Consider the following 20,530-nt stretch of genomic DNA (forward strand, 5'->3'; position numbering starts at 1 on the left):
TTTATCATTATATTATTACATTTTCTTTCTTTTCACATTTATCATTGCTTTATAAAATTCTCTCTATATTAATGAATGTCCTCTTAGTATTGCAATCAAAGCTAATTCAATGGAAATTGTCAAATTCTTAGTTGAACATGGTGCTAAGAATATAGCAAATAACAAATAATTTCTGAACCTATTCAAATAATTTGAGAGCTTAATTATAAACATATTATATGTTCATAAAACAGTAATATTTTCAAGAAAAATTTAAAAATAAAAAATCTCGAAAAATTTTAGAATCTATTCTTATACAATGTTCTTATGTTATTCTACATGCAATTGATATGCAAATATGGTTTAATAGTGAAATTTGATACATATCGCTATTTGGTGGAATTTGATTTATTATTGCGTATATTTTTATGAAACATAATGAATATATTGGTCCTCATTAGCTGCAAATAAGATTTATCTCACATCAATTGAGTAATACATCTATGATTTGTTAGATAGTGGCGATATTAGAATATGTCACTCATTTCTTGGCTACTGTTTGAAATTTATAAGGTAAACTTTAAGTATTAGCATATTTCATAGAATTGGCTGAATAATCCATATGATTTTTTTTGAATAATACCTTTACTGATGAATATTTACAATGTTTAATTTTGATTTTGTGAAATGCCCGTTTAAGAGTGCACTTACCACTTTCTGACATTCTCTCAATTTTTTTGACACACATGCTTTCTAACCCAATATTCTAAGGTCAAAAGTTAATATTTTTGGTCAGGAGAAAGTAAATATGAATCACTATAGAGAACCTAATATGACTATCATACTTTTCTGCTAATAAAATAAAGATATATTGATTTTTTCATTGCATGTCAGAAAGTGGTAAGTGCACTCTTAAAATTTTTATTTTTCCCAAAATCATCAGTAAAACGTATTATTCATTCAAAATCTACTAATAGAACTCAAAAAGTAGAAACCGTAATGTTTGCTGCGCGTGTTCCCTGATTTTTCCTTGAATTCCCTCCAAATTATTGAAATTATTGTTGCTAATTTATTGAAATAATTTGCCCCAGTTCAACCAAAAATAAATAGTAACGTCGGCAGCGTTATTTAAGAATAAACATTTCATTTCTTCAATTGATTTTTCCATACCGTATTCAGATTTTTTAAAGATATATTTCTTTAAAAAAAATAAACAAAACAAAATAAATATTAGGCAAGTCCGTGGACAAAGTTTAGTCTATGGATAACTAACCTTGTCAAATCTTCTTCAATATTTATATCAAATAAAGGTACAGCTTTTTTATTAAGTTATCTCACCATAGTTTTTGGATCTTAAGGGTCCACTGTAAAAATTGAAAGTCTCTCAAAATTGAGAGGCGATTTGCAAATAATCATTATCGTCTTTTTTCGAAAATCCACTTTTCCTAGTGTTCTGATTAATATTTTGTGAATGTAACAATAAAGTATATGTTTTAGTAAGATGATAATACATTCCATCACTTCAAATCACATAAAAATTGCAAAATCAGCGAGTTTTATAAGAACATGATTTTTCGAATTTTTTCGCTTCTGGATGCGTGTTTTGAAAAATAGATATTTTCGAATTTTGATTTTAATTTAAGTATAAATTTTATATTAGGAATTTTTTTGACCTATTTCCAATCATTAATTCCTAAGTTTTTCTAGGAATTTAATTGAGAAGAAATTAGGAAATTCGCTTTAATGCCATTACATCCTAATATTGTGATGCATGTAGTTTATATTTATTGAGGCTAATGCCGGAATATCGTGCATTTTATAAAAAATTCAAAGAATTGACAATTGGATAGCACAAATTTAATTCTCTAGACAAAGTAAAAAAAAAAAAAAAAAAAAGGTAGTGGGGCTTCCAGGCACTTCGTGCCCTCTAGCCCTGAAGATGTTTAGTATAACTTTGTCCGGACAAGTAAGGGTCTATCGTCGCTACAGGAAAAGTTACGGGCGTTCCAAGGAAGTATACTTTGAGAAGACTTTCCCCCTTATAGAATGAGATAGGACGGTTATTTTACAAAACTGACAACACTTTGACCGAGTAGTTTTTTGTGCTGAACAAAAAGTGTCATATAAACATCTGTCAAAAACCGCTTTTTAACTTCACTTAAAATGCCACGTAAGCTACGTAAGAATATACGTAAGAGGAAGAGAGCATTGAAACATCCAATAGTAAAACTGACACCACAACAACAGTTGCAACAAACAAATAATGAATGACCCCACTATGTTGCAACAAATGTCAAGCAATCCTATGCTTTTAAACCGAGTTTTTGGTGCACAGAGTGGAGGTTTAAGAGCGGCACTTTTAGCGAAAATGGCAGGCTATGGTGGAGCTGCAGACGGAACAGCCTATAACCCTCAAAGTCAAATGAATTTGAGTTCACTCAAAAATCAAATATCAGATGTCAAAAAGTCAAACATAGACATACAGAAACAAATAGGTGAAAACGAAAAGAAACTAGAATATGACAGACACACAAAGAAACTCAATGAGTTAAACGTAGAGAAAAAGAAGAAAGAAGAAAACTGAAAGAACTAAGTACAGAGGAATATGCGAAAAAAGTGTCAGAAAAAGCAGCAGAAGTAGCAAAAATGGAACAAGATGTTGTAAATTTGAAAAACCATACTACTCAATATAAAGTACTGAAAGATGAAGAGATAAAACAAAAAGCCCTGAAGACATATATGGATAGCGATGAGTATAAAAAAGAAGTTGAAGCAAATGTAAAGGCAGAAAAACTTTTACAGTTGCAAAACCAAACCGTACAGTATGAAAACTTAGCACAAGAAAGTAAAATAACGACGCAGCCATGCAAAAGGCAATGAAAAGCGCAGAATATATAAAAGCTAACAATGACTGGTTAGATGCCCAAGCCAACGCTAAAGCAGCCCAACTTATAGGGTCAATAAGGACAAAAATACAAGCGGATGAAGACAGTTCAAATGAAGCTTTAATGAATGCTGACTTTAAGAACGCCTTCGAAGCTCTTCATAGTAAGGTGAAACTAGTGAACGACTTCTCATCTGGAAAGAAACTGAAGTCTGAAGGTTTCGACAAAGAGTTAAAAGAAGTAGCACAAAATATGACGAAAATAACAGATGCAGCAACGAGACAGGCAGTTCAAAGTGCCTATGACGCCGTTAGAGCAACTGTTGTGGAAAGTCAAGAAAAAGAGTTACAACAGACCAAAACAGACCTAGTAAATGCTTTCTTAAAAACGAAAAGTCAGGTAGGACATTATGCTGCAGATGGAACATATGTGCCAGCTGGTGGAACTTATATACCAGCTGGTGGAACTTATATACTAGCTAGTGGAACTTATATACCACCAAACCCTCCAAGAGAAGCACCTGCACCAGGACTACCTAAAACATTTACATCGTCACATGGACACAGACACAGGCATGCACCAAAACCAACACAACAACCAACAGTTCAAAATCCAGCACCACAACAACAACCAAAACCAACAGTTCAAAACCCTGCACAACAACCAACAGTTCAAAACCCTGCACAGCAACAACAACCAACACAGCAACCAACAGTTCAAAATCCAGCACAACAACAACCACAAACAGAGCAAGGACATAAAAGAAGTAGAGAACAAGGAAACCAAGAATTCTTAAAAATGCTTAAAGAAGACTATGGTTACCCAGATACTATTGACTTTAGTGACAGATATAAAGAAGCTATTCGAAAGTTCAAGGAAGGAAATACTGACCCGAACCTATTTAGCTTTATGGTTCAGCACCAAATGGGATATAATTTCAAACCTGGAAAATACAAGCTCGCTAAGGGATATGATTTAATAGCATATCATCCAAATGACATGAACGAATTTACTCCGAGATATTTGGTGTCAGAGATAAATGATGATTCAACTATCTTCATGAAACGCGTAAAAAATAGAGACGGAACGAAAGAACAAAGGCTTATGAATGCGGATGACTTAAATAGGGAACTTGTTGAAAACGGTCTCGGAATATATGAAATGCCAGCAGATGAGGTACAAGAAACTCCACAGAAGAAGTTCAGATACAACCAGACATGGAAGAAATAGTTCAGCAACAACAGCTAGAAGAGCCTGAAGGAAACGAACAAGTCCCTCCTTTGGAAACTAACTTCACAGAACTAGATGAAGATTTGGAACAGCCGAAAAATCTTGACCCTCAACAAGAGTATGAGGTGAATATGGAATCTTTCCAAGAGTCTAAAAAAAATTCGGCTGACATAGTAGAAGAATATCGAAAAATGTTTGCCGACATACAAAAGACTCCAACACCAGATGAAAATATTCAGCATAGAATGGAAGTACTGAAAGAAAATGTACACAAATACAACAACCCTTTTTACTTACGACCATATAACGTTCAATCTTTGGCTGAACTCGGTGAAAATAAAAGGTTAAATTTCAACAAAACATATAGAAATGAAACATTGTTTAAAGTTCATTCAGAACCTAACCAAGATGGAAACAAACCTACTTTTGTTTCTGCAGACTATGGAACTACAATGAGATGGGGTCATAAAGCTAACCCGGATAGGTGGTTCATAAACTTACAACCACAATTCCAAGAAGTTGTAGACGCAATGGAAGTGAATGGTGAACCAGATATAGCTGGTATTTTCAGCGCGGCTTTAATGCCATTGAAAGATATGAAACATGCAGATATTTTGGACCAGTATGAAATGAACATGGCTGAAGGAAATATAACACCTGACGTTCTAGAACATTTATCTCAAAGAACTACACAGAACCATAGAGATGGTATATTTGGTGAAGAGTTTAGAAAGAAAGTTAGGGAGAGAGAAGGAAGAGAACCTATTGTACATGACCTTGCAAACGAAAGTTTGCAAAATGTCATAAAAACTTACTTTGCAGACAATGAAATGAGAAGGGATGAATATTTAAGAAAACTCAAATGGACAGTACCAAATGAAATGTTAGTATTGAAAAACATGTTCCTTGACAAAATAAAACCAACTACAGAAATAAATGACGCAAGACTGAAACATTGGGTAAAAGCTTTCCCATTCACAAAAGATATTGTTGGTAACATGGAAAGAAAACCAGAATGGCTACAAAAACATATATTTGGAAACGAGCTTATTCCATATGGACAAGCTCTGTTTGAAGAGCTTGAACCGGAAACTCAGGAAAGAGTCATGCAAACAATACGCGAAGACTCAAATACAAACTATGACAAAATCTTTCTAGGATATAGGTTACCTGAGATGGGCGACCAGAGCCCAACGGCAAAAAGGACATGGGAAATTTACAACATACTAGGTGAACATGAGGCAAAGATGCAACAACTTGAAGCAGAGGGCAAGTTACCAAAAGCGACACCAAAGAAGAAGAGAAGAGTAGAACAAAGTGAAAATAGTGAAGAACAAAGTGAAAGTAGTGGCAATGAAGGAAAAAGAAGAGTTAAAAACTCAGTCAGGAAGAAAGTAAAGCTTGGTCCGAAACAATTATGACAAATAAATCCAACTATTCTATATTTTTACCCATATGAAATGTACGCCGCTCAGAATATAACGCCAACAGTTTTGGATGCCATGAATGGAAATGTTTCCGAATGGTATAACGAATGCGACAATGCCATTAGAAGGTCAGAAATAGTTCCTGGAACTTACGAATATACAACTGCTGTTTCTTATGGAAACGTAGGTGAGTTTGGAGAAGGTTCTTCAACAACAGTAGATATTGCTTGCGACAGGTTTCATATTATTTCTATTGACAACTCATTCTTATACGTGGAACAAGACATTGAAATAAAACCTTCTGCCAAGTTGTCTGACAAGAAAGGTTGCAATGGAATTTTCTATGTCGGATACCAATATGCTCCAGAAGTTTTCATGGGATATAAGATATATTCTAACTCTGACTTAGTTCAAACAGTAACATGGGCAAACTATGAATGGTTCGCTTTGAGAAACTCAGTACAACCACAAGCTAGAGAACAAACAGACCAGTATGCAACTATTGAGAAAATAAGAAGACTTGACCCTAACGTTCCAGGAGTTTATGTTAACCTTTCTGGTTCAGATGGAAATGCTGTCACTAAAGTAAAAACTGAAACTTAGAGTTCCTTTGTCATCTTTCCTCATCTTCAGGTTTTTAAGATACTTGCCAAACTGGGCAGGAAAAAATTTCTATTGAACTTACTCCAAGCAAAAATAACTTAGTCATTGCACCAACACAAGACCCATTCACTATTACAGAAGTAGTGGGAACAAATAAAATGTCATTCGCCGACTTTTGCAAAGACAAAGTTGACTTAGATTTTTGGTTTCTCAAACCTCAACACTGAAGTAAACTATTATTTCAATGCTGCTGGAACTGCTTGGGACCCAGTTAAGTTCACATGCGAAAAGTTTGAATGCAAGAGAATAGAAAGCAGACTTGCAGTCTATATGTTGGACCCAGATATTTCAAATGCTTTAGCTGCCAAATATATTGCAGTTCCACTTATGTTCCCTATACACCAAATATCTGTCAAAGACTTTGCAGGTGAAGTTGGAAACCAAAGTGCTGACCCAGGTGCAAGAACAGATATTGCCTTAACAACTGCAATGAAACATGCAGATACTATGTTTGTACTGTTCAGACGAACTATAAATGACTATTCTTGTTTCTACAACCCCGGTATTAAATATCATATAAACATAGATGGCAAATATTATCCAAGAGAAGAATATTCTACAGTTGAGGATATGAGGTCATACAACTTGACATTAGATGCTATGAACTTTAACAACAATTTCACAACAACCATTAACCCTGAAATGCAAAGTTCTATTATGCCATATGTGAAAGTATGGACTCATACAGGAGGTCAAAAAACTCAATATACAAATGGAGACCGTTCAAACTTTTGGCTTGGCATTCCATTTTGCTGACTCAGAAGACTTTATGGGTGGTATTTCAACTGTTGGTACTGTACAAATACAATATACTGGTGACAGAGACGGTCCAGATGAACTGAGAGCAAAGAAGTTTACAAAACCAATAGCACTTTTCACGGAAGATGCTCTTTTGAAGATTCGTTCGATGAAACCTGCTGGGGCTCCTCAGATTGGCATAACGACAGCTTCCATCGAGCAGATTTTGGCAGCAGGTCAGTAAGTTGTTCTTGAACTGACTTCTCTCCGTCAAATATTGACAGTACGCCAGTTTTGACATAATATTGTATTATAAACTTACCTTTAGAAATATCTGTAAGTTTTGAAGTTATATTTTTGTCTGCTTCAAGAACTTTCACCATTTCAGTTATACCAACTTTCTTTGCTTTATGAAAATATTTTGGTTCAGCAAAGACTGCTATTCTATAACATTTACCATTGTTTGTATAAAGAACTATTCTGTCAATGTATTTGTATTGTTTGTGTGTGTAAACTTTGTTTTGCTTCAATTCGAAGAGATACTCAAATACGTCCATCTTTTTATTCTAAGTAAAATGTCATTTCCGAAAAATAGAAGCGTAAGTGTTTCAAAAGGTTTAATGGCGGTGGCAGATGTGAAGTTAAATTCACCAACTCAAACAAACAGTCAAAGTGTTGTTGTCAATGTCAAAGACAGAGATGTTGAAGTGGGGAAACCATACGAAGACAAAGATGGTATAACAATAGTTCCTGTAAAAGAACAACCAACATACCCTGAAGTTAGCAGAGACTTAAGTTCTGTTGCAGATATTCGAAACGACTACCAACAACTGAAAGACAAACTTCAAACTCAGGAGAAGATTTGTCAAGCTTTAGGTATAATGTTAAACTTGGTCGAACACAACCCTGTAAAAGTGAACTCATATGTCATTGCACCTCATGAAGTTTTGAAAGAACTATTGAAACTTTTGACAGAGGCAGACAATATAAACATCAAAGAAATAGAACCCGACGTTAGTTGCTGTGGTGTTTCATATAATGTCATTGACAAGATATACGTTATGAAAGGAGGCGAAACGTTGAACTTAAAATATAGTTTCCCAGACGTTATAAAAATATTTGACGACCACAACATTTCATTAAAGTTTATTTGCTAAGTAAAAATGTCAAAACTTCTTGAAAGATGTTTGAAGAAAAATAATATAGACTTTATTTCATGTAAAGGACTTTACACACTTTTGAACGATATGAAAGACCCTGTTTTGTTTGTTCGTGTAGACAAAGGAAAGTTCTATGTCTTTACAAAATATTTGAACTTCTTAGATAGAGAACTTCAAGAAACGCCATGTGAAAGTTTAGATGAAGTTCTTCTCCACTTTCAGAAAAACTTTTAAATATATATAAATGGCAGAAGACATAGTGGTTTATACTATTACGACTAAAAACCCTGAGTCATATAATTCTATAACAACAAACTTACAAAGTCCTCAAGGACGATATTGTAAACTAACCTTAAACACAATGACGACTAAAGCCTGTTTTGCTCTTTTGACACCAGAAGATTTTATTGTTGTAAATGGTAAAAAATACTCCTTTGAAGATACTTACTCAGATATACCACCAACAGGTTTTGTTGACTTATTTAATACTTTAAGTACGGGTGTAACATGTGCTGCAACTAGAGCAGGTTTCATTATGTTTGGATGTCCGACTGAGTTTACTATAAACGATATGAGCTATAATACAAAACTTATTTCTGGTTTTTACTACCAACAGTTTCCATAACAGGAAAAGGTGTCATACAAGGAATGTCTATTCCATTGACATTAAGCACACCTATTTTATATATTGTTTCAAACTTAGGTTCAAAGTGCTATTCGAATGTCGACAGAAACTACTATGACCAAAAGATACTTATGCGTATAAACAACACTTTCTCTGCTGGTTTGCCTATTGTTCATTCGAATGCAGAATTTTCAACCTTAGTGAACTCAAACACTTTGGCAAGTATAACGTTGACATTAGTTGACGCAAACTTTGTTCCTGTAAAACTTTTATGTCCTATGTATTTGTCAATGACGGCAGAAAGTTTCGAATTGGAAGATGCAACTGGTGAAAGTATTGTATTACAAGAACAACTTCAACAACAAATAGCTCAAGAACAACAAATGCAACAAATGCAACAAATAGCTCAAGAATAAAAAAAATATTTTTTTTATTTTTATAAAAATGTACAGAATAGATGTTTCAGATTTTTATGACTTCCAAACATTCAGAAATATGTGTCCATTTCGAGACTATAACAAAGCAGTCGAGAATTTGAAACGTTTAGTCATTTATGTCGACTCTGCCCCAGAATGTTATGTTATGAAAGAATGGGATGTAGTCTTTAACAAACCAAGAGCAACAATAGTTTCAGAACAAGAATGTAGACAGAAACTTAAGAAAATAAAAGTCGTACAAGTTGGCATGAAGATGTTAGATGCTTGGGATATCTTATTGTCAAAGTTAGAAGATTTTTCAGTTCGAGGTATAAAGTTTTATACACCTTCTCCAAACTTCTATTCTATCTTCACTGGATATAAATATGAACAAGTAGAATGGAAAGAAAATATTATAGAAGCTTGGTTAGACCATGTCAAAGAAATTATATGCAATGGAAACGAAAGAGTCTATGAGTATATCTTATGTTGGTTTGCAAACATCTTACAACATCCAAGTGCTAAAAATGAAACTGCTCTCATTATAATTGGAAAACAAGGAACAGGTAAGAACACTTTCTTTACAGATATCTTATGCAAACTGTTAGAGGGTTATTCGAATCCGAATATGACAAACTTAGAAAACATCTGCGGTAAATTTAACTCTTCAATAGAGAATATGAAACTTATAGTATGTAACGAACTTCAAAGTATAGATAGACAACAAAAGTTTTGAACTCAGATGCTTTGAAGAGTCTTATAACAGACAAAGTTGGAGTTGTTGAAAGAAAATATAAAGACCAAAGAGTTTGTGAAAATGTTGCAAATTTCATTATGGTTTCAAACAATGCTGTTCCGATGAAGTTAGAAAGTTCTGACAGAAGATATGTAGTTGTCAGAACGTCAGAAGCTCATATGCAAGATACAGAATATTTTGACGCTTTGTCAGAAACTTTGACATCTGACTTTTACAACCACTTGTTCTCATATTTTATGACATTAGATATTTCAAAGTTCAATCCAAGACAAATTCCACATACCGAAGAGAGACAAACATTGTTAGAAGCAAACAAGAGTGTATATGAACTGTTCATAGATGAAACTGACTTTGAGTGTTTAGATGAAAGGTCATTGTACGATTCGTATAAACAATATTGTCAAGAGTATGGTTATATGACAGCGTCTAAACGAACATTCTTGGCAAATGTCAAAAGTCTTTTAGACGTACAGAATGGTGTATATACAAAGAAAAATTTTTCTGAGTAAATTTAAAAAAAAAATATTTTTTTTATCCGATAGAAAAGATGACGAAATTCATCTCAGTAAACAAGTACATGTCAGGACTTAAAGAAGAACTAGACCCATTCACATATTTGAATGTTTACTTCTACCATTTTGAAAAGTCTTCATTCAGCAAAGTTTGGAACATCGAACCAGTTAAGTTTGCTATTGTGACTAAAAATGGTGCGAAATTTGAAGACTTAGACATAGAAGGTTTGTTAACAGTCAAAGAAGGTTTTGACAGAAGGTTCTCAAACCTTAAAGAAGGCAAAGCATACAAACTTGTTATACCTTATGAACCAAAGAAAGCAGACGACTATGAATATTATGAGTCTAAAGTTGTAGAAGTTCAAGGTAAATTGGGTAAAAAGATTTTAGAGTCTAAGCCAGTGTTTACTCCTAAAGAGGAAGAGAACATTGACATTGACCCAGAAATGTTCTAAAAATAAAATTTTATTTTTACATGTCAAATTTCTTTTTCTCTGGAACTGGCTCTGGTTCTTTCTTCTCTTCTTCTACTTTCTTTTCTTTCTTTTCTCTCTTCTTCTTTTCTGGTGGAGTTATGTTAAACTTCTCAGAACCATATTTATGTAAAAGTTCTTTGTCCTTTAATAGCTCTTCTATTCTGTTTTCTATTTCATCTTCAAGAACAGCGCATGTGTCTTCTTTGCATTCTAAGAACTTTTGTTGGACTTCATCTTTCCAATCGGTGTCATCTCTGTCAACAAGTCTGTCATTGACAAATTTTAAGACTGCTCTGCTTAATGTTTTATGGTTCTTGTCATATTCCCAGAAACAGAACTTTAGAACAAATTCACCTTTCTTGTTTACACTATGTAAGATTTTATGGTCGACAGATGTTTTGCTGTCAAAAAGTTTGTCTCGAATATAGATGGCGAAATCGCTAGACATTTTCTAAAAGATAAAAATTTTAATTTTTCTAAAAATATGTTAGAAAAAAAGTTTGCTGACATTGACAAGAAATTTGAGAATGTTTTAAACAAGAACAAGGTGAAATTAGAAAATGCTCAGATAAAGCCTATACATGACAAGTTCTTATTTGCTCAGAATGGTATAACAGGTCTAATTGCACCGCCTGGGTCGGGTAAGACTTTCACTTATCTTAAAATGGCTGCACAACAACAAGAACTAGATGAGAAGAACCCATTCTATGAGTTAGTTGTTATTTGTAGTACTTCTGGTCAATTTGACCAAACCGTAAATTCGTTCAAAGATATTATAAAGAAGTCTAAGTTAGTATGTATAAAAGACTCTGAGTTGTTAGATTGGATAAAGAAGTACCAAAGAAGAGTTTTGAAGTACAATGCTATAAATGAGTATATAAATTCTAAGTTTAAAGACCCAAATGAGGAAATGCAGAGAATATTAGAGAAGAAACACTTCAGAAACAAACAGAAAGAGATAGAATACATTTCGAAGAAATTGCAATCTTACGATTGGAAGACATACCCTCATAGATGTCTTCTTATCTTAGATGATTTCGCCTCTCATCCTTTGTTAAAGAACAGAGAACAAGACATGTGTCGAATTCTTAAGAAGCTCAGACACTTTAACATCTCAGTTGTCATTTGTGTACAGACAGCAAAGAGTTTAAGTAAGGATGTAAAGAGAATACTTACTGACATTGTACTTTTCCCCGGATTGTCCGAAGACGATTTCATGGAACTTATGAAAGAGTCCATGGCAGGTAAGTTTGACAGACATGAACTATGGGAGAAGTACAAAGTCATACAAGACCCTCATACTTCGTTCAGAATTCACATCTACGCGAACAAAGTTCAAATTGTAAAAAGTCAAGCTTGAAAATGTAAGTGTTTTAGTCTTAGTCTGTTGTGGTGCTGGGGCTTTCGGTTCTTCTGGCTTTGGAATGGACTCGGTTGGTGGTACGTCACTCATCCGTTTGTGTCCTGTCGGAAGGAAGGACTTTTCCTGTCGGAAGGAAGGACTTTTCCTGTCGGAAGGAAGGACTTTTCCTGTTGGAAGGAAGAGTTCTTCCTGTTGGAAGGAAAATTTTTTCCTGTTGGAAGGAAAATTTTTTCCTGTCGGAAAGAAAAATTTTTCCTGTTGGAAGGAAAAATTTTTCCTGAAGGTCGGCCAAAAAGTTCTCAATTTTCGAAAATTTGAATGGTTTACGGACGGACAACTGGAAAAATTTTTCCTGTTGGAAGGAAAATTTTTTCCTGTTGGAAGGAAAAATTTTTTCCTGTTGGAAGGAAAATTTTTTCCTGTTGGAAGGAAAATTTTTTCCTGTTGGAAGGAAGAACTTGGAATGCCAGAAGGAAATTTTTTTCCTGTCGGAAGGAAGGACTCGGAATGCCAGAAGGATTTGACAAGACAATTTACCATCTAGAGCTACCTGAGCCATCTTTGGTGTCAAGCTTGAAAAATAAATGGTTCATTTACTCTTCCTCTTTGAAGTTGTCAAAATACTCTGTTATTTTTTCTTTCAGTAGCGGCAAATCTTCTTTGAATGTAAGTATTGTACAACCTTTCATATCATAGTGTGTTTGAGGTAAAGTATCTTGAACTATTTGTTTCACATCTTCATTTGGGGTCATTGAAATCGGTAAGTTTTCGCGATAGAACCAATTTCTGTTAGATTTGTAAATCTTAGCAAGGTCGTAAAAGCTTTTGTTGTTTCTTCTGACTAAATGCAACATAACCATATCTCTGTCTTCTTCATTTTCCATCTCTTCAGTATAAATCATATACTTATAGTTCTTTTCCTTTCCTTTTGGTACCGAACGTGGTATTCTTTTCTGAATGTTTTTGTCTTTTGCTTCAATGACTTCATCTTTTGCTTGAAGTTTCTTTTCCATCTCTTCACGTTCTTGTCTATGAATTTCATCTAACATCATGAAAATATAACAAGCGTAACGAGGCGAAGCCCACATTGCAACAGCATTTACAAGAAGTCTATGAACATAATATCCTTTCAAACTATTTGGCAAATTTTTACGATTTTCGTACGGAATCTCGTTCCGCGGTTTTCCGCGGAACGCAAACATATGAGGAAATTCTTCTAAAAGTTCTTTTGTCTGTTGGTTTTCAAACCAATGATGTGCTTGCTTTGTAGAACGAAGAGCTGTCAAAATACTTTGCATTTGGTACATATCGTCTTTGACTGAACGAATGAGACGTAACTGTTTGTTATATTGTATGTACTCGTATTCTTCATTTATGGCTTCATGAACGATAGCAGGTGTTGTGTTCTCTGATGTTGACATATCTGTCTTTACATACAAAATAAAAAAAATATTTTATAAAAAATTAGCGTTATTTTCTTACTTTCACAAAAGACCAAAAATAAACGCTTTACATGTATTTTTCAGCAACTTCGTCAAGAAGTCTGTAAATATACCATGCATAACGAGGTGAAGCCCACATTGCTATTGAACTAACTAGGAACTTATGAACATATATACCTTTTAGATATGATGGTAAGTTTTGTCTGTCTTGGTACATCTTTTTAAGTTCTACATGTTCGAACTCACTGAGGAGTTCATGAGTGCTATTTAATTCAAACCAGTCTTGTGGTTTCTTAGTATCTGGAGCAAAACATGCTGTCAAAATACTTTGCATTTGGTACATGTCATCCTTGACCGAACGAATGAGACGGAGTTGTTTGTTATATTGTATGTACTCGTATTCTTCATTTATGGCTTCATGAACGATAGCAGTTGTTGTGTTCTCTGTTGTTGTCATTTCTGTCTTTACATACAAAATAAAAAAAATATTTTATAAAAAATTAGCGTTATTTTCTATCTTGTATAAAAGACCAAAAATAAACGCTTTACATGTATTTTTCAGCAACTTCGTCAAATAATTTTATAGCACTATCTATCTCATCTACTTCAAACGTTTCTTTACCTTTTATGGGAGCACCATACAATTTCTCAAACTTTTCAAGCAGTTCTGTTTCTGCAGCTCTCATATCGTTAACGAACACAACCTTAACTCTATTGACTATACTGTCATATCTTTTAGTTATATTATATGTTCTTCCTATCTTATATCTCTTTGTATTGAAGTCCTTCGGTTTCTGAACGATGTAAAGTAAGCCTTCACTGCAACGTTCCGTATCGAATGAACCATATGTTATGAAGTTATATCCAACAACTGGGTCTAACCATAACAAAACTATTGGTATAAGACTTTTGTCGATGAGATATGCTCTTGTTCCATGAAATGCTACTGATATCATAAGCTCAGGATTTCTTGTCAAAATTTTCTGAGCTGAAGCAATTCTAACCCAGTCCTGCGGTCTCTTTCCAGATGGAGATATAATGTCTGACAAAGAATATTTGTTGTATTTCTTTGAGTATCTTACGTTTAAATCACCTATTCTAACCACTTTGGTGTCATTGTCTATCTTTCTAACTGTTTCAAACTCAGTGTTTGTCATTTTCTGTTCTTACATACAAAATAAAAAAATAAAAAAAAATAAAACTAACGTTATTTTTTTATTTTGTATAAAAGATATGATTTCAGGGATTTTTTTTACGAAGTGTTAAAGTTCTCTTCGTCAAAAAATAACAGTTATATAATGAAATTTGGTCATTTTTTCACGATTTCAGGGATTTTTTTTACGAAGTGTTAAAGTTCTCTTCGTAAAAAAATACAGTTATATAATGAAATTTGGTCATTTTTTCACGATTTCAGGGATTTTTTTTACGAAGTGTTAAAGTTCTCTTCGTAAAAAAATACAGTTATATAATGAAATTTGGTCATTTTTTCACGATTTCAGGGATTTTTTTGACGAAGTGTTAAAGTTCTCTTCGTAAAAAAATAACAGTTATATAATGAAATTTGGTCATTTTTCAGCAAAAATATATTTTAGGGTAGAAGGTTAGATCTAACCTGTTTTCTAACCTCTTTTCTACCCCAGTTATTTTATAAGCGTTTTACATGGTAAACGTTATTTTTTAAATTTTGTGAAAACTCAACGGTTTGACACAAGCCCTAAAAATTATTTTACTCAGAAATTTGGTCATTTTTCAGCAAAAATATATTTTAGGGTAGAAGGTTAGATCTAACCTGTTTTCTAACCTCTTTTCTACCCCAGTTATTTTATAAGCGTTTTACATGGTAAACGTTATGAATTCGTGAGACTCTAAACAATTTTGTGGCTTCTATTTCTTCGCTGAGGATATCGAATGTTTTAACTATGCCGAAAGTCTCTTTATATTTCTTCTTGACGTCAGATAGAAGGAAATCGTCAGCAGTTGGATAGTTTTTGTTCAGAAATTCTAACATGTCCATTTTATCTTCTGCTGGCTTCTCTGCTTCTTTCTTTAAGTCAGCATAGTCGTTTCTCATTCTTTCTATCTCTTTGACGGAGTAGTTATATCTCCTCATTGCTGCCTTACATTTTGAACATTGCGGGTTCATTTTTGCGTTATATTCTGAAACCTTACCTGCAAGTACGACTAAGGCGTCAATGGTTTTCTTTAACTCAAAAGCTGCTGGTCTTATTTGTTTGTTCCATATTTTACATCTTTTATCTTTATCTCTTATCTGCCATACACATTCAGCAACTAACGAAACAAAGTTGTCGTAGGTCTTAAACTCCTCCGATTTATATATGTCAGAGATGTTCTTATATACCATGTCGCAATCTTTGTCCATGACTTTGTGGTTGCAATGAAATCCAAGAAACTCATAGTTTACCTTTCGTATGAACTTCTTTATTTCTACTGAGTCAGTTGCTTTGACTTCAATTTCGTCGAATTCAGGAATAGTGAGCTTTTGTTGTTGGATTTCAGGCAATTTGGGTAAATGGTCAATAATGTCCTGCATGTCGTAAAGATACTGTTCATTTTGTTCATCTTTCGCACAACAGTCCAAAGTACATGTTAAAAGTTCCTGCTTTATCTTCTGGATTTCTGTTTCAAAAGTATATGAAGAAGGAATGAAGCTTTTCATTTCTACTAACATAGATGTTGGATTCATGACTAACGAGTTTGGTGCTGTTGTTTGAATTGTTGTTGCTTCGACTGACATTTCTGTTCTTTTATACAAAATAAAAAAAAAATAAAAAAATAAAACTAACTTTATTTTTTATTTCGGGAAAATTCATGAAAATTCAAGAGGGTAGAAATGAGGTTAGAAAACAGGTTAGATCTAACCTTCTACCCTAAATTATATTTTTGGGTCCTTTACACTCATTACGATGAAGAAGTCTTGACAAAACATTTACGTTCATGTTTGACAAAACATTTACGATGAAATCATGAAAATTCAAGAGGTTAGAAAACAGGTTAGAAAACAGGTTAGAAAACAGGTTAGATCTAACCTTCTACCCTAAAATATATTTTTGCTGAAAAATGACCAAATTTCATGAGTTTTGGTTGAAAAATACGGTGGCTCGACCTCAAAACAAGCATTTTGTGAAGAATATACCAACCGCCGGAATTCCGCGGGTTGCTTTTATACAAAATTCAACGGGTGACAAAACAGTATAAGACTAGTTCTGAGATCTCACCACTTCACCTAAAATATATTTTTGCCGAATTCAATAAAAAGAAATGGTTCATTTACTCACAATATTTTTGTACAAAACGACCCCAAACTTTTAACCTCTCTTCTGCAGCTTCAAATGCTATCTTAGCGAGTTCATATTCTCTAAATTCTCTCTTTAAATCTTCTTGTTCCCATTGGTCTAGTTCGTATGGAGAATCTCTATAACCAGAACATATCTCACGTTCATGTTCTATTTGTTTTTCGCACATTTTTCCAACTTCTTCTTCAAACAAAGGTTTAGCATTCTCTACTGTATCTTCAAGTTCTTCTTCATCTAATTTCTCATGAACTTTCTTGTCTATGGAGTCCATAATTTTTCCAACTGCTATGCAATATTTTGGAGAAGCCCACATTGCTATATAGTTTACAAGTCTTGGGTCTACATACGTTCCTCTAACCTGTTTGATTTCATCCGGAATTCCTGCATGAATTTTGTATAAAAAGCAACCCGCGGAATTCCGCGGGTTGGTATATTCTTCACAAAATGCCTTAAAATACTCTTCCCAGGACTTATTTTCCAACAACCTTCTAAAGTCTTTCCTAAACTGCTGACACATATTTGTTGCATTTATATAACCATCCTTGTCTCTACGTAAGACTTCAATACCGTTGTAAGTGCCTTTTGTGAATGTTTCGCCATTAGATTTGTTCGTGAACGTTTTTGCTTCGACTGTCATTTCAGTTCTTACAATAAAAATAAAAAATATTTTTTTAAAAAAACCAACTTTTTATTTTATTTCGGGAAAATTCATGAAAATTCAACGGGTGAAAAAAGAGGTGAAAAAAGAGGTGAGATCGCACCACTTCACCTAAAATATATTTTTTGGTGGTACGTCGGACATTCGTTTGTGGCTTAACCGTCGGACATTCGTTTGTGGCTTAACCGTCGGACATTGTCTTGAAACAGTACAAGACTAGTTCTGAGATCTCACCATCTAACCTAAAATATATTTTTGCCGAAAAAAATGAGTTTTGGTTGAAAAATACGGTGAACCAAAAGTGGCTCGACCTCAAAACAAGCATTTTGTGAAGAATATACCAACCGCCGGAATTCCGCGGGTTGCTTTTTATACAAAATTCAACGGGTGAAAGAATACGAAGAAGAAGTCATGACAAAACATTTACGTACATGTTTGACAAAACATTTACGTACATGTTTGACAAAACATTTACGATGAAGTCATGACAAAACATTTACGATGAAGTTTATTTCCTGGACTGTTGTCAAAATGTCATGTTGTCTCATTTTTTCAGAGAAGTTCGTTTAACCGAGGGACCTGGTGACACTAAAAACCATCTACTCTAAACTTTATTTTTCAATACTTTTTCAGCACTTTTCCGTAGTTGTATATGAAAGACAATTCGAGATAAAAGTCATAGTACAATGGAATAATATGTTGCACACCATTTGTTGTGAACCAAACTTGAAAGTCAGAGAAACTGTTACTAGGTGGTTCGTAGAATTTAGAAGCAAAGTCATAAAAGTCCTTACCGATACATAGAAAACTATTGTTGCTTGAACTGAAACTTGCATGGCACATAACATTTTGAGGGTCGAACACATTTCTATAAACTGTCAAATCTGCTGGTGGAAGTATAAATTGAAATGGACCATCTGGTGGTAATGGTTCGTTCTGGTTTAGTAACCGAAGAAATTGTGCCCAAGAACGTTTGTCTACTCCCCAAAATAAAAACTCCGTATCTCTTGGAGGGTTAATTTCAATCTTTTGAAATGAAACGGTTGAGTTCATCTTGTCATATTCTAGTTTCAGATAGTATGTTCCATTTAGTAAAGAGTCGTATTTTTCTTGAAATTCCCAATAGTATTTGTTTATTTGAGTTTGAAAGTCATTTAGAGTTTTCTCAAGACTTTCGTCTGAACGAACTGTAAAGATTCTCATTTCGTCAAATTTTTCTATAAGACCATCAGAACCTTTATACTGACCATGAAAATATACTGCGAACATAAATGCGTTAGTTCTATTTGAAAACAAAACTCTTCTAAATCCTATTGCCTTTGCATCTGAAGGACTTTGAAGCCAACGAACTGGATAGTCAAACCTGTATACTCGGGATGAAATTTCTTCATCTGATATAGTCCTACCAGCATTTGTAAAGATATAGTCTAACGGTTTTGTATCTGCTACTTTTGTTCTTTGTTTTTCAACCTGAAGCATTTAATATATGTAAAAATATATGGTTTTAAAAACGTTTTTACTTCATATTTCTCATCTAACAAACATGTTGTCTGACTGCTTGAGGGTTATTTTTGTGCCATTCGAACTTGACGCTTGCAATCCCTTCAATTCCATTCAAAATATCGGAGTCGGAGTCAAACATTTGTTCTCTCTTTGTAGTCTTGAAAGCGTCAAGAAGTTGTGCGGCTGTTGTGACATTGCCACATGCATAGTAAATGTGACCGTCCAAATCTGTTATAGTCAATCTGAGATTGTGTCCTTTCTTATTTCCGTCTTGTATGGCAGCAAGTACACCCATGAAGCCTTCTTTGTTCTTTCCTTCGTCAAAGTTTACTGTAAAGGCTCGACCAGATGTAATTTGACTTCTAACCTCACGGTACTTTTCATATGCATATCTTGTTCTTTCCATGGGAGCATGACCATCCTCTGCACTACCTTTTTTCCTTCTCAAAGGATGCAATTGTTTGTCATGTTTCCAGTAGAATCTGGCAAAGCCGTCGTGTCCTTCAACTCGAGGTTCACTAACATCGAAAGGCATGTCCATAAGACGTTCTTCTTCTAACCTCTCTAGTCTGTTTGGATAATTTGCACGCGCTGTTTCCAAATCCATTTCATAGCGAAGACCAGACAATTTGTCATAGACTTTTATGGGTCTTCCCTTCCTATATTTAAAATTCTTCGAAACTCTCCAACCATATCTTTGCAACTCTGCTTTTATTCTAGCAGACTTTCTATCCATTCTATATGGGGGCATTTTTATAAAAATAAAAAAATATTTTTTTCTCTTTACTTTACATAACCACCTGAAGCCATAAGTCTTTGACGCCAACCCATACCAGCTAATGAAGGTTGACTTGGTTTAGTTTCCAAACTAAACTTTGGTTTTGGTTTATCTTCAGTTTTTGGTTTCTCTTCTTCTATCTGTTTTTCGTCACTTTTCGGTTCCGCTGACTTTACCTCACTTGCAGGAATAGTTGTGTCGTCAACATCTTCATAAATATCATATGCCATTTGTTGTTGTTTTCCTTTCAACTTTTTGTGTTTGTTGTAAAGTTTAGAATATTTCGACTCTAAGTCAATGAGATGTTCTATAATGAACTGATGGTCAGTGAAGTAAACTTTTCCATCTGTTGTCTCGAAAGCTCCTTCAGACTTCAATATTTTATTTGTGAGAGTCTGTTTCTTTTTTGAGATACTAGCCGTTCCATTTTTATGAAAAGTGACTTTGTAGTTAGGGTTTGTATTTCCAGACCTGGCACTTTCTATTATTGAATTTTTCTCTTCATCTGTAAGTTCTTTGACAGGTTTTGACAATGGTTCTGAACTTTTTGTTTGTGGTGTCAAATCTACCGTTTCAACTTCTTCGGTCATTTCATCTCAGTAAA

At 34.0% G+C, this 20,530-nt stretch overlaps 12 protein-coding genes and 4 pseudogenes across 16 annotated transcripts, besides 2 other annotated features; 8 read left to right on the forward strand and 8 right to left on the reverse strand.

Moving 5' to 3' along the window:
• Positions 1-674: 674 nt before the first annotated feature.
• Positions 675-894: a mobile genetic element.
• Positions 895-1,855: 961 nt separating this feature from the next.
• Positions 1,856-20,530: part of a mobile genetic element that runs on past the window's edge.
• On the forward strand, positions 2,626-3,559 carry TVAGG3_0569300 (annotated as a pseudogene). Its single transcript has one exon. A coding segment is annotated over exon 1 (934 nt).
• On the forward strand, positions 3,663-4,345 carry TVAGG3_0569310 (annotated as a pseudogene). Its single transcript has one exon. A coding segment is annotated over exon 1 (683 nt).
• TVAGG3_0569320 (protein of unknown function, DUF4106 family) lies at positions 4,925-5,515 on the forward strand (the record flags this gene model as incomplete). Its single annotated transcript, XM_051238722.1, has 1 exon — positions 4,925-5,515. One exon carries the CDS (start codon positions 4,925-4,927, stop codon positions 5,513-5,515), a length of 591 nt encoding a protein of 196 aa, XP_051096546.1.
• Positions 7,543-7,866, forward strand: TVAGG3_0569330 (protein of unknown function, DUF4106 family; the record flags this gene model as incomplete). The annotated part of the gene is made up of 1 exon (XM_051238723.1): positions 7,543-7,866. A coding segment is annotated over one exon (324 nt), but the record flags the coding sequence as incomplete, so codon positions are not given.
• TVAGG3_0569340 lies at positions 8,327-9,123 on the forward strand (annotated as a pseudogene). The gene has a single exon. A coding segment is annotated over exon 1 (797 nt).
• TVAGG3_0569350 lies at positions 9,203-10,389 on the forward strand (annotated as a pseudogene). The gene has a single exon. A coding segment is annotated over exon 1 (1,187 nt).
• On the forward strand, positions 10,428-10,847 carry TVAGG3_0569360 (protein of unknown function, DUF4108 family; the record flags this gene model as incomplete). Its single annotated transcript, XM_051238724.1, has 1 exon — positions 10,428-10,847. The coding sequence occupies one exon, from the start codon at positions 10,428-10,430 to the stop codon at positions 10,845-10,847; it is 420 nt and encodes a 139-aa protein (XP_051096548.1).
• TVAGG3_0569370 (uncharacterized protein) lies at positions 10,864-11,022 on the reverse strand (the record flags this gene model as incomplete). Its single annotated transcript, XM_051238725.1, has 1 exon — positions 10,864-11,022. A coding segment is annotated over one exon (159 nt), but the record flags the coding sequence as incomplete, so codon positions are not given.
• On the forward strand, positions 11,779-12,228 carry TVAGG3_0569380 (protein of unknown function, DUF4106 family; the record flags this gene model as incomplete). Its single annotated transcript, XM_051238726.1, has 1 exon — positions 11,779-12,228. One exon carries the CDS (start codon positions 11,779-11,781, stop codon positions 12,226-12,228), a length of 450 nt encoding a protein of 149 aa, XP_051096550.1.
• On the reverse strand, positions 12,314-12,790 carry TVAGG3_0569390 (uncharacterized protein; the record flags this gene model as incomplete). The annotated part of the gene is made up of 1 exon (XM_051238727.1): positions 12,314-12,790. The coding sequence occupies one exon, from the start codon at positions 12,788-12,790 to the stop codon at positions 12,314-12,316; it is 477 nt and encodes a 158-aa protein (XP_051096551.1).
• On the reverse strand, positions 12,825-13,652 carry TVAGG3_0569400 (KilA, N-terminal/APSES-type HTH, DNA-binding family; the record flags this gene model as incomplete). Its single annotated transcript, XM_051238728.1, has 1 exon — positions 12,825-13,652. The coding sequence occupies one exon, from the start codon at positions 13,650-13,652 to the stop codon at positions 12,825-12,827; it is 828 nt and encodes a 275-aa protein (XP_051096552.1).
• TVAGG3_0569410 (KilA, N-terminal/APSES-type HTH, DNA-binding family) lies at positions 13,823-14,130 on the reverse strand (the record flags this gene model as incomplete). Its single annotated transcript, XM_051238729.1, has 1 exon — positions 13,823-14,130. A coding segment is annotated over one exon (308 nt), but the record flags the coding sequence as incomplete, so codon positions are not given.
• TVAGG3_0569420 (organellar and viral DNA polymerase type B) lies at positions 15,496-16,428 on the reverse strand (the record flags this gene model as incomplete). The annotated part of the gene is made up of 1 exon (XM_051238730.1): positions 15,496-16,428. One exon carries the CDS (start codon positions 16,426-16,428, stop codon positions 15,496-15,498), a length of 933 nt encoding a protein of 310 aa, XP_051096554.1.
• Positions 17,046-17,624, reverse strand: TVAGG3_0569430 (uncharacterized protein; the record flags this gene model as incomplete). The annotated part of the gene is made up of 1 exon (XM_051238731.1): positions 17,046-17,624. A coding segment is annotated over one exon (579 nt), but the record flags the coding sequence as incomplete, so codon positions are not given.
• Positions 19,286-19,884, reverse strand: TVAGG3_0569440 (uncharacterized protein; the record flags this gene model as incomplete). Its single annotated transcript, XM_051238732.1, has 1 exon — positions 19,286-19,884. A coding segment is annotated over one exon (599 nt), but the record flags the coding sequence as incomplete, so codon positions are not given.
• On the reverse strand, positions 19,932-20,516 carry TVAGG3_0569450 (phage tail repeat-like family; the record flags this gene model as incomplete). The annotated part of the gene is made up of 1 exon (XM_051238733.1): positions 19,932-20,516. The coding sequence occupies one exon, from the start codon at positions 20,514-20,516 to the stop codon at positions 19,932-19,934; it is 585 nt and encodes a 194-aa protein (XP_051096557.1).

Source organism: Trichomonas vaginalis, chromosome II (assembly GCF_026262505.1).
Source record: "Trichomonas vaginalis G3 chromosome II, whole genome shotgun sequence".
NCBI lineage: Eukaryota > Parabasalia > Trichomonadida > Trichomonadidae > Trichomonas > Trichomonas vaginalis.